Source organism: Salvelinus namaycush, chromosome 7, assembly GCF_016432855.1.
Source record: "Salvelinus namaycush isolate Seneca chromosome 7, SaNama_1.0, whole genome shotgun sequence".
Classification (NCBI taxonomy): domain Eukaryota; kingdom Metazoa; phylum Chordata; class Actinopteri; order Salmoniformes; family Salmonidae; genus Salvelinus; species Salvelinus namaycush.
This window is the reverse complement of record NC_052313.1, coordinates 10626297-10642540: the sequence shown is the minus strand read 5'-3', so window position 1 is coordinate 10642540 and position 16244 is coordinate 10626297. Positions and strand designations below refer to the sequence as shown.

Below are 16244 nucleotides of genomic sequence, written 5' to 3'. Positions count from 1 at the left end.
AAACTATGATTTATACCTGAAATATGCACATTTTTCTAACAAAACATATGCTATACAATAAATATGTTATCAGACTGTCATCTGATGAAGTTGTTTCTTGGTTAGTGGCTATTTATATCTTTATTTGGTCGAATTTGTAATAGCTACTGATGCAGTAAAAAAATGGTGGAGTAAAAAAAGTGGTGTCTTTTGCTAACGTGGTTAGCTAATAGATTTACATATTGTGTCTTCCCTGTAAAACATTTTAAAAATCAGAAATGATGGCTGGATTCACAAGATGTGTATCTTTCATCTGGTGTCTTGGACTTGTGATTTAATGATATTTAGATGCTAGTATTTACTTGTGACGCTATGCTAGGCTATGCTAGTCAGCTTTTTTACTGATGGGGGTGCTCCCGGATCCGGGTTTGGGAGGAACTAGAAGTTAACAACCCTCCAGACGAGCTTCAATGCCATACAACTCTCCTTCCGTGGCCTCCAACTGCTCTTACATACAAGTAAAACTAAATGCATGCTCTTCAACCGATCGCTGCCTGCACCTGCCCACCCGTCCAACATCACTACTCTGGACGGTTCTGACTTAGAATATGTGGACAACTACAAATACCTGGTTAGACTGTAAACTCTCCTTCCAGACTCACATCAAACATCTCCAATCCAAAGTTAAATCTAGAATTGGCTTCCTATTTCGCAACAAAGCATCCTTCACTCATGCTGCCAAACATACCCTTGTAAAACTGACCATCCTACCGATCCTCGACTTCGGCGATGTCATTTACAAAATAGCCTCCAATACCCTACTCAATAAATTGGATGCAGTCTATCACAGTTCCATCCGTTTTGTCACCAAAGCCCCATATACTACCCACCACTGCGACCTGTACGCTCTCGTTGGCTGACCCTCGCTTCATACACGTCGCCAAACCCACTGGCTCCAGGTCATCTGCAAGACCCTGCTAGGTAAAGTCCCCCCTTATCTCAGCTCGCTGGTCACCATAGCAGCACCCACCTGTAGCACGCGCTTCAGCAGGTAGATATCTCTGGTCACCCCCAAAACCAATTCTTCCTTTGGCCGCCTCTCCTTCCAGTTCTCTGCTGCCAATGACTGGAACGAACTACAAAAATCTCTGAAACTGGAAACACTTATCTCCCTCACTAGCTTTAAGCACCAGCTGTCAGAGCAGCTCACAGATTACTGCACCTGTACATAGCCCATCTATAATTTAGCCCAAACAACTACCTCTTCCCCTACTGTATTTATTTATTTATTTTGCTCCTTTGCACCCCATTATTTCTATCTCTACTTTGCACATTCTTCCACTGCAAATCTACCATTCCAGTGTTTTGCTATATTGCATTTACTTCGCCACCATGGCCTTTTTTTTGCCTTTACATCCCTTCTCACCTCATTTGCTCACATTGTATATAGACTTATTTTTCTACTGTATTATTGACTATATGTTTGTTTTACTCCATGTGTAACTCTGTGTTGTTGTATGTGTCGAACTGCTTTGCTTTATCTTGGCCAGGTCGCAATTGTAAATGAGAACTTGTTCTCAACTTGCCTATCTGGTTAAATAAAGGTGAAATAAAAATAATTAATTCAAAAGTCCTTAGTGATGTGGACACCAAGGAACTTGAAGCTCTCGACCCACTCCACTACTGCCCCATCGATGTGGATGGGGACATGCTCTCCCCTCTTTCTCCTGTAGTCCACTATCAGCTCCGTGGTCTTACTGACGTTGAAGGAGAGGTTGTCATGGCACTACACTGCCAAGTCTCAGACCTCCTCCCTGGAGGCTGTCTCATCGCCGTCTGTGATTAGGCAAACTTGATGGTGGTGTTGGAGTTGTGCGTTGGCCACGCAGTTGTGGATGAACAGGGAGTACAGGAGGAGACTAAGCACACACCCTTGAGGTGCTCCCGTGTTGAGGGTGAGCGTGGCGGAGGTGTTGTTGCCTACTCTCACCACATGGGTAATTAGGGTCCCCTGGGAAACACTGACAAACACATTTGCTTCTACCCTGTCACTACTATACTGGCTTTTTCATTCATTGTCATGCCAAACACCAACAATAGAATTAGAATAGCCTACTCATTCCATTTCTATGATTCTAACAGATCACATAATATATACTAATATAATGCTATTTTTTTGCGCTAGTTGGCTGTACCTACACCAAAACTCCAGTATGTGTTCTTTCTAGGTTGTTCGCCATCTTCTTTTTAAATAAGGAGCCAATTTGTTTTTCATGACTGACTATTTATTTCCATGACTGATCAAAACTAACTTTCTCATGGCTCTCTCTTGTCCCTCTGCAGCAGACATATGGCGAGCAATATGTTTGGAACATCGAATCGCAATAAAATCACAGTATCAAATCGCAACACATAGAATCGCAATACATATAAATCGGCACCTTAATTAAGCAGACCAAACACATCCCATTAATGAGAGAAAATCAGCATGGGCTAACCACAGAACCTTGTGGGATGCCAACAACCTGTGTGTGTGTGCCAATACTCGATGGGAGTACTCTCGTGAATGGAGGCTCCATGACAAGGACAGGTTTTTGCTCCAGACAAAATCAGTTACACACAACACACCTATCCTAGATAGATGATTCTTACCTCCGTTATCTGTCCTCTTGAGGGCGCCATCTTTGTGGGGGCACAGCTCACACCTCTGCAGAGAAAGGAGACAGGAGGGAGACATGGACCTTTAGCAAAACTCTTTACCATACAATTACACACAAAAAGATATACAGTGCCTTCAGAAAGTATTCATACCCCTTGACTTATTCCACATTTGGTTGTGTTATAGCCTGAATTCTAAATGGAATAAATAAAACAAATTATCTCACCCATCTACACACAATACCCCATAATGACAAAGCGAAAACATGTTTTTAGAAAAATGTCATATCGGTTACACCAGCCTAATCTCGGGAGTTGATAGGCTTGAAGTCATAAACAGCGCAATGCTTGAAGCACTGCGAAGAGCTGCTGGCAAAACGCACGAAAGTGCTGTTTGAATGAATGCTTATGAGCCTGCTGGTGCCTACCATCGCTCAGTCAGACTGCTCTATCAAATCATAGACTTAATTATATCATTATAACACACAGAAATACGAGCCATAGGTCATTAATATGGTAGAATCCGGAAACTATCATCTCGAAAACAAAACATTTATTGTTTCAGTGAAATACGGAACCGTTCCGTATTTTATCCAACGGGTGGCATCCATAAGTCTAAATATTCCTGTTACATTGCACAACCTTCAATGTTACGTCATAATTGCGTAAAATTCTGGCAAATTAGTTCGCAACGAGCCAGGCGGCCCAAACTGTTGCATATACCCTGACTCTGCGTGCAATGAACGCAAGAGAAGTGACACAATTTCACCTGGTTAATATTGCCTGCTAACCTGGATTTCTTTTAGCTAAATATGCAGGTTTAAAAATATATACTTCTGTGTATTGATTTTAAGAAAGGCATTGATGTTTATGGTTAGGTACACGTTGGAGCAACGACAGTTCTTCTTCGCGAATGCCACCACATCGATTATATGCAACGCAGGGAACGCTAGATAAACAAATAATATCATCAACCATGTGTAGTTAACTAGTGATTATGATTGATTGATTGTTTTTTATAAGATAAGTTTAATGCTAGCTAGCAACTTACCTTGGCTTCTTACTGCATTCGCGTAACAGGCAGGCTCCTCGTGGATTGCAATGTAATCAGGTGGTTAGATCGTTGGACTAGTTAACCGTAAGGTTGCAAGATTGAATCCCCGAGCTGACAAGGTAAAAATCTGTCGTTCTGCCCCTGAACAAGGCAGTTAACCCACCGTTCCTAGGCCATCATTGAAAATAAGAATGTGTTCTTAACTGACTTGCCTAGTTAAATAAAAGGTTCCATAAAAAAGAAAACAACATTTTTGAAACCATGTCCACTTGCACTATACAAGATGGAAGGGAGTTCCATGCACTCATGTCTCTGTATAATACTGGTATGTTTACTTGAATTTGTTCTGGACCTGGGCACTGTGAAAAGACCCCTGGTGGCATATCTGGTGGGGTGAGTGTCTGTGTGTCTTTACAACCATTGAATATATATTTTGACCCTGACAGTTTACAGTCTAAGCTAACACCAAGTAATTTAGTCTCCTCAACTTGTTCAACAGCCACACCATTCGTTACCAGATTCAGCTGAGGTCTAGAACTTAGGGAATGATTAGTACCAAATACAATGCTCTTAGTTTTAGAGATGTTCAGGACCAGTTTTGTTACTGGCCACCCATTCCAAAACAGACTGCAACTCTTTAAGGGTTTCAGTGACTTCATTAGCAGTGGTTGCTTATGCGTATATGTTTGAATCATCAGCATACATGGACACACATGCTTTGTTTAATGCTAGTGGCAGGTCATTGGTAAAAATATTTTTAAAATCCTGAGTGGCCGAGTTACAGTTTTGACTTAAAGCTACACTGAACAAAAATATAAACGCAACATGCAACAATTTCAAAGATTTTACCGAGTTACAGTTCATATAAGGAAATCAGTCAACTGAAATAAATTCATTAGGCCCTAATCTATGGATTTCACATGACTGGGAATTAGAGGTTGACCGATTAATCGGAATGGCCGATTAATTAGGGCCGATTTCAAGTTTTCATAACAATCGGAAATCTGTATTTTGGACACCGATTTGGCCGATTTGTATTTGTATTTTTAATTTTTACACCTTTATTTAAACTAGGCAAGTCAGTTAAGAACAAATTCTTATTGACAATGACGGCCTACCCCAGCCAAACCCTAACAACGCCGGGTCAATTGTGCGCCGCCCTTTGGGACTCCCAATCACGGCCGGTTGTGATACAGCCTGAAATCGAACCAGGGTCTGTAGTGACGCCTCTAGCACTGAGATGCAGTGCCTTGGACCGCTGCGCCACTCGGGAGCCCCAACACCTTACGGCACAACGCCTCTCCCCATGTGACCTACTTGTTGTGTGTATGTACTGTCATGTATGTGTAACTGATCGATGCAGATATGCACGCACACGCACACACACACACAAAAACAAACAAACATGAACATGTAATATGTAAAGTGTAAAGTCTTTTGTCTGTAATGTATTTTTCGTTATGTGTCATATCTTTTGCTTGTTTGTTACGATCGCTAACTTTTGCTACTGGGAAATTGCTTGTGTTTTTGGCTATTGTGGTAAGCTAATATAACGCTCTATTGTGTTTTCGCTGTAAAACACTTGATAAATCGGAAATATTGTCTGGAATCACAAGATGCCTGTCTTTCAATTGCTGTACACTATGTATTTTTCAGAAATGTTTTATGATGAGTATTTAGTTATTTGGCGTTGGTGTCTAATTATTCTGTCTGCTTTCGGTGCAATTTCTGATTGTAGCTGCAATGTAAACTATGATTTATACCTGAAATATGCACATTTTTCTAACAAAACATATGCTATACAATAAATATGTTATCAGACTGTCATCTGATGAAGTTGTTTCTTGGTTAGTGGCTATTTATATCTTTATTTGGTCGAATTTGTGATAGCTACTGATGGAGTAAAAAACTGGTGGAGTAAAAAAAGTGGTGTCTTTTGCTAACGTGGTTAGCTAATAGATTTACATATTGTGTCTTCCCTGTAAAACATTTTACAAATCGGACATGTTGGCTGGATTCACAAGATGTGTACCTTTCATATGCTGTATTGGACTTGTTAATGTGTGAAAGTTAAATATTTAAAAAAAATATCTTTTGAATTTCGCGCCCTGCACTTTGAGCTGGCTGTTGTCATAAGTGTACCGGTGTCGGGCTGCAGCCATAAGAAGTTAAACTCTGTAACTGTTTTAAAGTCCCCATTGGCCTCCCTGTGGGGTACAGAAGTCATTCAGAAATCATGCTTAACACTGTTATTGCACACAGAGTGAGTCCATGCAACTTATGTGACTTGTTAATTAAGGACTTTTTAATACTTATTGACTCAAGACATTTCACCTTTTCATTTTTTATTAATTTGTAGAAATTTTGAAAAACATAATTCCACTTTGACATATGGGGTATTGTGTGTGCAGGCCAGTGACAAAAAATCTAAATTTCATCTATTTTAAATTCAGACTAACACAACAAAATCTGAAAAAAGTCAAGGGGCGTGAATACCTTCTGAAGGCACTACATACTATAGATACACACGCAAACATGTACCCTACTCCCTTTCTCTCATACACACACTTACACACCCAGTATTTTCAGTAATCACTGATCCAACACTATCAAATAGGTGTAAGTGGGCTTCGATGCCATAGCTCCCACATCCAGCTCTGTCATACTGTGTGGTTACTACTATGAGGAAGGGAGAGCCTAGTTGTCCCCAACCTCTCCTAAAAACACAAACCCACTATCTGCTGCCCAAGAAGGTTTCCGTTTCCCGTGTGTGTGATAGAGCGAGAGTGTTGTGTGTGTATCCCTCCAGTCCTGCCCATTTCACACCAGCTACTTCCACCGGATGCCTACCATCCCTCACAAGAAAAAATAAGAAAATCCTCTTCCCGCCAATTTCTGTCCACACAATATCACAAGCGAGTATGACCGCACTGTTTAACTGTTTCTACAGCCAGGATGAGGAAAGTACAGGCAAGGATGCTGTTTTTTTCCCTATGAGAAATAGACTGTGGGGTTCTTAAGCATGTCTGATGCTGCCATGGCTGACTGGCTGTCAGATCTTGCCACCGTGTAACATTTTACACTGTAATAACCAATGTACTACTTGTTTTGGATCCTTTAATATAAGCACCATACGGTACTCTTTGCTACCAGGTAGTTGCCAATTGTGTTGAGTACTTTGAAGTAAGTACCAGAAAGTAATAACACAATTTCCTATTAAGTACCGGCTAAATATTAGCAGAAACTGTAGTATAAAACACAGTGCTGAGAATACGGTGTTGATACTCTATTGGTCAGACTCACCACTCTGGCTGCTCTCTCCTGAGATTCACACTTCCTGCAGAACCAGGGTCCAGTGGGCACCTGCACGATGCCATAGCACGCTGCAGAGAGGACAACACTGGGTTAATACCACACACCACGATGCCATAGCAGCACTCTGCAGAGAGGACAACACTGGGTTAATACCACACACCACGATGCCATAGCAGCACTCTGCAGAGAGGACAACACTGGGTTAATACCACACACCACGATGCCATAGCAGCACTCTGCAGAGAGGACAACACTGGGTTAATACCACACACCACGATGCCATAGCACGCTGCAGAGAGGACAACACTGGGTTAATACACACACCAATGCACCACACACCACGATGCCATAGCAGCACTCTGCAGAGAGGACAACACTGGGTTAATACCACACACCACGATGCCATAGCAGCACGCTGCAGAGAGGACAACACTGGGTTAATACCACACACCACGATGCCATAGCAGCACTCTGCAGAGAGGACAACACTGGGTTAATACCACACACCACGATGCCATAGCAGCACTCTGCAGAGAGGACAACACTGGGTTAATACCACACACCACGATGCCATAGCAGCACTCTGCAGAGAGGACAACACTGGGTTAATACCACACACCACGATGCCATAGCAGCACGCTGCAGAGAGGACAACACTGGGTTAATACCACACACCATGATGCCATAGCACGCTGCAGAGAGGACAGTACTGGGTTAATACCACACACCACGATGCCATAGCAGCACTCTGCAGAGAGGACAACACTGGGTTAATACCACACACCACGATGCCATAGCAGCACGCTGCAGAGGACAACACTGGGTTAATACCACACACCACGATGCCATAGCAGCACTCTGCAGAGAGGACAACACTGGGTTAATACCACACACCACGATGCCATAGCAGCACGCTGCAGAGGACAACACTGGGTTAATACCACACACCACGATGCCATAGCAGCACTCTGCAGAGAGGACAACACTGGGTTAATACCACACACCACGATGCCATAGCAGCACTCTGCAGAGAGGACAACACTGGGTTAATACCACACACCACGATGCCATAGCAGCACTCTGCAGAGAGGACAACACTGGGTTAATACCACACACCACGATGCCATAGCAGCACTCTGCAGAGAGGACAACACTGGGTTAATACCACACACCACGATGCCATAGCAGCACGCTGCAGAGAGGACAACACTGGGTTAATACAACACACCACGATGCCATAGCAGCACTCTGCAGAGAGGACAACACTGGGTTAATACCACACACCACGATGCCATAGCAGCACTCTGCAGAGAGGACAACACTGGGTTAATACCACACACCACGATGCCATAGCAGCACGCTGCAGAGGACAACACTGGGTTAATACCACACACCACGATGCCATAGCACGCTGCAGAGAGGACAGTACTGGGTTAATACAACACACCACGATGCCATAGCAGCACGCTGCAGAGGACAACACTGGGTTAATACCACACACCACGATGCCATAGCAGCACTCTGCAGAGAGGACAACACTGGGTTAATACCACACACCACGATGCCATAGCAGCACGCTGCAGAGAGGACAACACTGGGTTAATACCACACACCACGATGCCATAGCAGCACGCTGCAGAGGACAACACTGGGTTAATACCACACACCACGATGCCATAGCAGCACGCTGCAGAGGACAACACTGGGTTAATACCACACACCACGATGCCATAGCAGCACTCTGCAGAGAGGACAACACTGGGTTAATACCACACACCACGATGCCATAGCAGCACGCTGCAGAGAGGACAACACTGGGTTAATACCACACACCACGATGCCATAGCAGCACTCTGCAGAGAGGACAACACTGGGTTAATACCACACACCACGATGCCATAGCAGCACGCTGCAGAGGACAACACTGGGTTAATACCACACACCACGATGCCATAGCAGCACGCTGCAGAGGACAACACTGGGTTAATACCACACACCACGATGCCATAGCAGCACGCTGCAGAGGACAACACTGGGTTAATACCACACACCACGATGCCATAGCAGCACGCTGCAGAGGACAACACTGGGTTAATACCACACACCACGATGCCATAGCAGCACGCTGCAGAGGACAACACTGGGTTAATACCACACACCACGATGCCATAGCACGCTGCAGAGAGGACAACACTGGGTTAATACCACACACCACGATGCCATAGCACGCTGCAGAGAGGACAGTACTGGGTTAATACCACACACCACGATGCCATAGCAGCACGCTGCAGAGGACAACACTGGGTTAATACCACACACCACGATGCCATAGCAGCACGTTGCAGAGAGGACAACACTGGGTTAATACCACACACCACGATGCCATAGCAGCACGCTGCAGAGAGGACAACACTGGGTTAATACAACACACCACGATGCCATAGCAGCACGCTGCAGAGAGGACAACACTGGGTTAATACCACACACCATGATGCCATAGCACGCTGCAGAGAGGACAGTACTGGGTTAATACCACACACCACGATGCCATAGCAGCACGCTGCAGAGAGGACAACACTGGGTTAATACCACACACCACGATGCCATAGCAGCACTCTGCAGAGAGGACAGTACTGGGTTATTAAAGGGAGGGATGCAAACTGGTGAGGGTCCAAAAAATGTGTGCATGGAAACACGCAAAAAAACAGTATAAACTGCAGGAAAATGTGCCTATTTGCAGAGTGCGGTTGTCACATGACCAACATTCTGCTAACGACATGACACCAGGCCAAGTATCACCAGACTGAGCGGTATCACCATACCGAGCAGTAGCACCACGATACCGAGTAACACCACGATACCGAGTAACACCACGATACCGAGTAACACCACGATACCAAGTGATACCGAGTATCACCACGATACCGACTATCACCACGATACCGAGTACCACCACGATACCGAGTAACACCACGATACCGAGTAACACCACGATACCGAGTAACACCACGATACCGAGTAACACCACGATACCGACTAACACCACGATACCGACTAACACCACGATACCGACTAACACCACGATACCGACTAACACCACGATACCGACTAACACCACGATACCGACTAACACCACGATACCGACTAACACCACGATACCGACTAACACCACGATACCGACTAACACCACGATACCGAGTATCACCACGATACCGAGTAACACCACGATACCGAGTATCACCACGATACCGACTAACACCACGATACCGACTAACACCACGATACCGAGTAACACCACGACACCGAGTAACACCACGATACCGAGTAACACCACGATACCGAGTAACACCACGATACCGAGTAACACCACGATACCGAGTAACACCACGATACCGAGTGATACCGAGTATCACCACGATACCGACTAACACCACGATACCGAGTATCACCACGATACCGAGTATCACCACGATACCGAGTATCACCACGATACCGAGTATCACCACGATACCGACTAACACCACGATACCGAGTATCACCACGATACCGAGTATCACCACGATACCGAGTATCACCACGATACCGAGTATCACCACGATACCGACTAACACCACGATACCGAGTAACACCACGATACCGAGTAACACCACGATACCGACTAACACCACGATACCGAGTAACACCACGATACCGAGTAACACCACGATACCGAGTAACACCACGATACCGAGTAACACCACGATACCGAGTATCACCACGATACCGAGTATCACTACGATACCGAGTAACACCACGATACCACTGGGTTTAGTCAAATTTTGCCCTCAAAGTATTCATACCACTTGAATTATTCCACGTTGCTGTGTTACAGCCTGAATTAAAAATTGATTCAATTGATGTTATTTCTCACCCATCTACACACAATACCCCATTATTAAAAAGTTCAAACGTATTATTAGAACATTTTGCTAATTTATTGAAAATGAAATATATAAATATCTAATTTACATAAGTATTCACACCCCTGAGTCAATAAATGTTTGAATCACCTTTGGCAGCAATTAACTTTGCACATCTGGCCAACCTGGATTGTATACTATTCGTACATTATTCTTCCCAAAATGTCCTTAATCTCTGTCAAGTTGATTGTTGATCATTGCTAGACAGCCATATTCAAGTCTTGCCATAGATATTCAAGCCAATTTAAGTCAAAACTGTAACTAGGCCACTCTGAACATTCAACGTCGTCTTGGTAAGCAACTCCAGAGTATATTATCTGGCCTTATGTTTTAGGTTATTGTCCTGCTGAAAGGTAAATGTCTCTCTCAGTGTCTGTTGGAAAGCAGACTGAACCAGGATTTCCTCTAGGATTTTGCCTGTGCTTAGCTCTAGATTGTTTTTTTATCCTAAAAAAACTCCCTAGTCCTTGCCAATGACAAGCATACCCATAACATGATGCAGCCACCACCATGCTTGAAAATGTGGAGAGTGGTACTCAGTGATGTGTTGTGAGGGCATTGCCCCAAACATAACGCTTGTATTCAGGACATGAAATTATTTCTTTGACAATTTTTTTGCAGTTTTACTTTAGTGCCTTATTGCAAACAGGATCCATGTTTTGGAATAAAAAAAATATCTGTATAGGCTTCCTTCTTCTCAATCTGTCATTTAGGTTAGTATTGTGGAGTAACTACAATGTTGTTGATCCAAGTTCTCTCATATCACAGCCATTAAACTATATAACTGTTTTAAAGTCACCATTGGCTTTATGGTGAAAGCTGAAACATGAGCGGTTTCCTTCCTCTCCGGCAACTGAGTTAGGAAATATGCCAAACTCATCTTTGTAGTGACTGGGCGTATTGATACACCATCGAAATTGTAATTAATAACTTCACCATGCTCAAATTGATATTCAATGTCTGAGATTATATATATATATTTTTTTTATTTTTATCTATTTCCTTCTCTTTTTTTTACCCATCTATCAATAGGTGCCCTTCTTTGCAAGGCATTGGAAAACCTCACTGGCCTTTGGTTGAATCTGTGTTTGAAATTCACTGCTCGACTGAGGGACCTTACAGATTATTGTATTTGCATTTTACATTTACATTTTAGTCGTTAAGCACAGACTCTTATGCAGAGCGACTTACATTTTCATACTTTTTCGTACTGGTTCAACGTGGGAATCGAACCCACAACCCTGGTCACATGGGGTATTTGTGTGGTACAGAGATGAGGTAATCATTAAGAAAAATAATGTTAGGGCCTCTCGAGTGGCGCAGCGGTCTAAGGCACTGCATCGCAGTGCTGTGTCGCAGCCGACCGCGACCGAGAGACCCATGAGGAGGTGCACAATTGGCCCAGCGTTATCCGGGTTAGGGGAGGGTTTCGCCGTCCGGGTTGTCCTTTTCCCATCGCGCTCTAGCGACTCCTGTGGCGGGCCAGGCGCAATGCACGCTGACACGGTCATCAAGTACAGTGTTTCCTCCGACACATTAGTGCGGCTGGCTTCTGGGTTAAGCGAGAAGTGTCAAGAAGCAACGCAGCTTGGCGGGGTTGTGTTTGAGGATGCATGGCTATCGACCTTCGCCTCTCCCGTCCGTACGGGAGTTGCATCGATGGGACAAGACTAACTACCAATTAGATATCATGAAAAAGGGGTATAAAAAAAATATATATATATGGGTAGAACGTATTTAGGCTTACCATAACAAAGGGGTTGAATACTTATTGACTCAAGACATTTCAGCTTCTCATTTTTAATGAATATGTAAACATTTTGAAATCCATATTTCCTCTTTGACATTATGGAGTATTGTGTGTAGGCCAGTGACACAACATCTCTATTTAATCCATTTTAAATTCAGGCTGTAACACAACAAAATATGGTAAAAGTCAAGGGGTGGTGTGAATACTTTCTGCACAAAAAAACTGTCCCTGATAGTCACACCTCTACTCAATACAACACATTGAATTTAACATCACACTTTCTACTGTATAATAGAAAAGGCTACTGCAGAAAAGATCTGATCTGCTCATATCAAAAGGCCTACCGGTGATTGGGCAGGAGGAATATTTAATGCATAATGATCTGCATGTTCATTGTAGCAGTAAGGACCTATATGAAACCATCTTTAACCTACTATTCAGATAGCCTACAGACTCTCCCTTCCTCACACACACACTCTTGCTCACTAACTTATTTCCTCTCCCACACACACCACTCTCTCATTATCTCACATACACACAGCTCTCCCAAAAGTTAGGCACCAAACAAAAATGTAAGGATCACCAGAAAAAGCTAGTAATTTTTTATTCAGGTTTAGCTTAGAATTACATTGATTAGGCATATGCATCCAAACTTTGGAGCATCTCTTTGAATTGGCTATCTATCCCATTTCAGTTCTCCCATTGCATAGCCATGTTGTTAGCTAGCTAGCCAGGTAACATGACTAAACAAGGTTAGTTTGTTATAGAACCAAAAACTCATGGCCCAAGACATGGTTTATACAACTAAATAAAAATATATATTCGCACTTCTCTTTTATAACTCAATGGATAGTTATTTTACAGATCTTCATGATTTACCTGGATTACCCATTTCAAGATCAAAACAGGGAATAGTGCAAATGGTGCCAGATCTGGCTGACACCTCCAGAGGTGGACATTGATGTATTGTGTCCTGGTAGACCGTGCTACAACGGTAAATCACTTGACATAACATGGACGTTTTTAATAAAGACATGTTATAGGCAGGAAACATATATATATATATATTTTTTTTAATGGCATGGTACTAGATGAACGTGTCCGATAAAAAAAAACTCTTTGCTTTCTGTTTCTAAACATTTTGCAACAGACTGCCAATGTGCCAGCCCGGTGCTCTACTGAACATAACCCAGGTGTAGCCTATACACCAAGCTCATGGGAGTATTTCCCCTATTGGCACTAAATCGTGGTCACCACTGAGTCTGAACATGCTGCACTCCAGATACCTCTGCCGTCCTCTCAGATTATCTCACATCTGACTGACTCACGTAATCCACTTTAATGAACAGAGATAATCCACTGACGATAAAAAGGGTATTGTTATGCTGTCTATTGTTGGGGACAGAGGGGTCAGTTACAACGGCGTCAGTGTGTTGATTAGCTATTGATTAATTCACATGTAAAACATATAGGCTGTGTTTAATAACATGTACAAATAGGTGTGTTTAGTTTATGTATGTTTTGGGGCGGCAGGTAGCCTAGTGGTTAGAGAGTTGGACTAGTAACCGAAAGGCTGCAAGATCAAATCCCCGAGCTGACAAGGTAAAAGTCTGTCGTTCTGCATTTGAACAAGGCTTTTAAACCACTGTTCCTAGACCGTCATTGAAAATGAGAACTTTGTTCTTAACTGACTTGCCTAGTTAAATAAAGGATAAAAATAATAATAATAATTTTTTTCTGTAATGTCTTTTTCGTTATGTGTCGGACCCCAGGAAGACTACCTGTGGCTAGCTAATGGGGATCCCAATCAGATCTAAATATGTGTATGAAGACATATATTCAATCACATGACAACGATCAACAATAAAAAATACAATTACTGGGCAGTTTTTCTGTCTCACAAAGCCAAAATCACCAATATTGACTGTGTCGACTGGATACCTAGTTCTGATTGTGACTTTGTCAACAGAATCTGAGTGACGTTGACATTGTTGTTTGGGTCAGTGTATTACATACAAACTTGGTACACAGGTTCATTCTGTCAAACTCAGTAGCTAGCTAACAATATTTTGACAACATACTGTAGCTAGCTAACTACTTCACCGCGTGGCACTATTGTTTACAAAACGTATCTAGCAATACATTGGGGAAATAATGTGATTTGCTTGCGGGAAATCATTACGGATAAAACGTTAACTAGTGTGGTAAGACAAATTAAGTAACATGTTAACGTTAGTTAGCTAGCTAGTTTGAGCTATGCAATGCCATTTCAACGAATTGTATAGCCAGGCTACACAGCCAATGTTAACAACTACAGAAATCCTTCCTAGCAGTAACGGGCTAACGTTCATGTGATGGCCCATTAGCCTTACATGGTAGGTGACGTTACTGTTTTGCGTAGCAGAATTTTCGACCAACCTTTACTTGGCAATACTGTACTATCTTCGTTCTCGATTTGACCAAACATGTATCAAACAGTACATATCCGTAACGGCTAATGGAGCATCACATTAGCCTGTTACAAGCTGTTAGCTATAAAAATACTACCCATCTAGCTAGTTAACGTTAGTTAGCTAGTTACCTTAGCCAACTTCATACCTACTAGATAGGAAGGCTAACTGGCTAGGTAGGTCATGACAAACGCGCAAACAGTCGATTGGATATAACTAGCTAACGTTACAGTAACTAGCTATAACCTTGCTTATTAGCTATTGTACCTAGCAAAATGAGTTAGCTTAGCTAGCTAACGTTACTAGCTAGCTTCCTGGCAGACCATCAACCGCGCTACCTAGCCTGAGCTAGTTATCGGGTGTTCGTCAAGCAAATTCCATGTTTAATGTTTTGGATTTTATCCAGTGTTTACCTTGATGGACTGCAACATTGCAGCCGTGACCGTCACAGTATACTAGAGGGTTTTCTGCCCAGCCTCTCTCGTCTGAGCACACGCAGCAACCTCCAATCATCTCCTTCATATTATTCGCCAAGAAGTCGTTGTCCGCTGCCAGGCACAGCTCGCCGGAGACCATTTACGGAGAAAGTGGACATACGAAGACAACAAAGATGCGCCGAAACCTTTGCAGAAGTTCCTCATCTACCCAGTGTGACAGCGCTTTAGGTCTCACTTGGTCGAAAGATCATGTTTTAGTCGTGTTTACATTCCGTTTTGACACCGTATTTTTTCCACTTTAGTGAAGGCTACACACATCGCGAGCAAGATGAAGCGGCCCGTCGGGAAGTGGAAGTGCGTAAGCACGCACGGCGCGTGACAAGTCAGAAAGGATGGATACGATTTGCTCAGAGAGTGTTACCAATGTGCACGGCGCCATTTTGGTTCCAAATGGCCTTTTAAAACGAATGTGTTGTGAAGGAAACTGCTTGGAAACTTTGTAACAGTACAATGCTTGGTTGTTACAAATGACGATTGACTATTGTCAACATTGTATACATCAACATGAGTTATTTACAAATATGAATTAAGTTATTATAACAAAAACATGAATGAATATTACTCCATTGTTTATGTAGGCTG

At 43.0% G+C, this 16244-nt stretch overlaps 1 protein-coding gene across 2 annotated transcripts in view; it reads right to left on the bottom strand.

Moving 5' to 3' along the window:
• LOC120050946 (protein AF-10-like) overlaps nt 1–15964 on the bottom strand; it is a 94131-nt gene extending 78167 nt beyond the window's left edge. For both annotated transcript variants that reach the window (XM_038997489.1, XM_038997490.1), the window contains exons 1-3: nt 15579–15964; nt 6995–7074; nt 2632–2686 (exon numbers count right to left, since the gene is read on the bottom strand). In XM_038997489.1, the coding sequence (XP_038853417.1) occupies nt 2632–2686; nt 6995–7074; nt 15579–15741 (298 nt within the window). In that variant the 5' untranslated portion in view covers nt 15742–15964. The remainder of the gene's footprint in view (nt 1–2631; nt 2687–6994; nt 7075–15578) is intronic.
• Between the last annotated feature and the right edge of the window lie 280 nt (nt 15965–16244).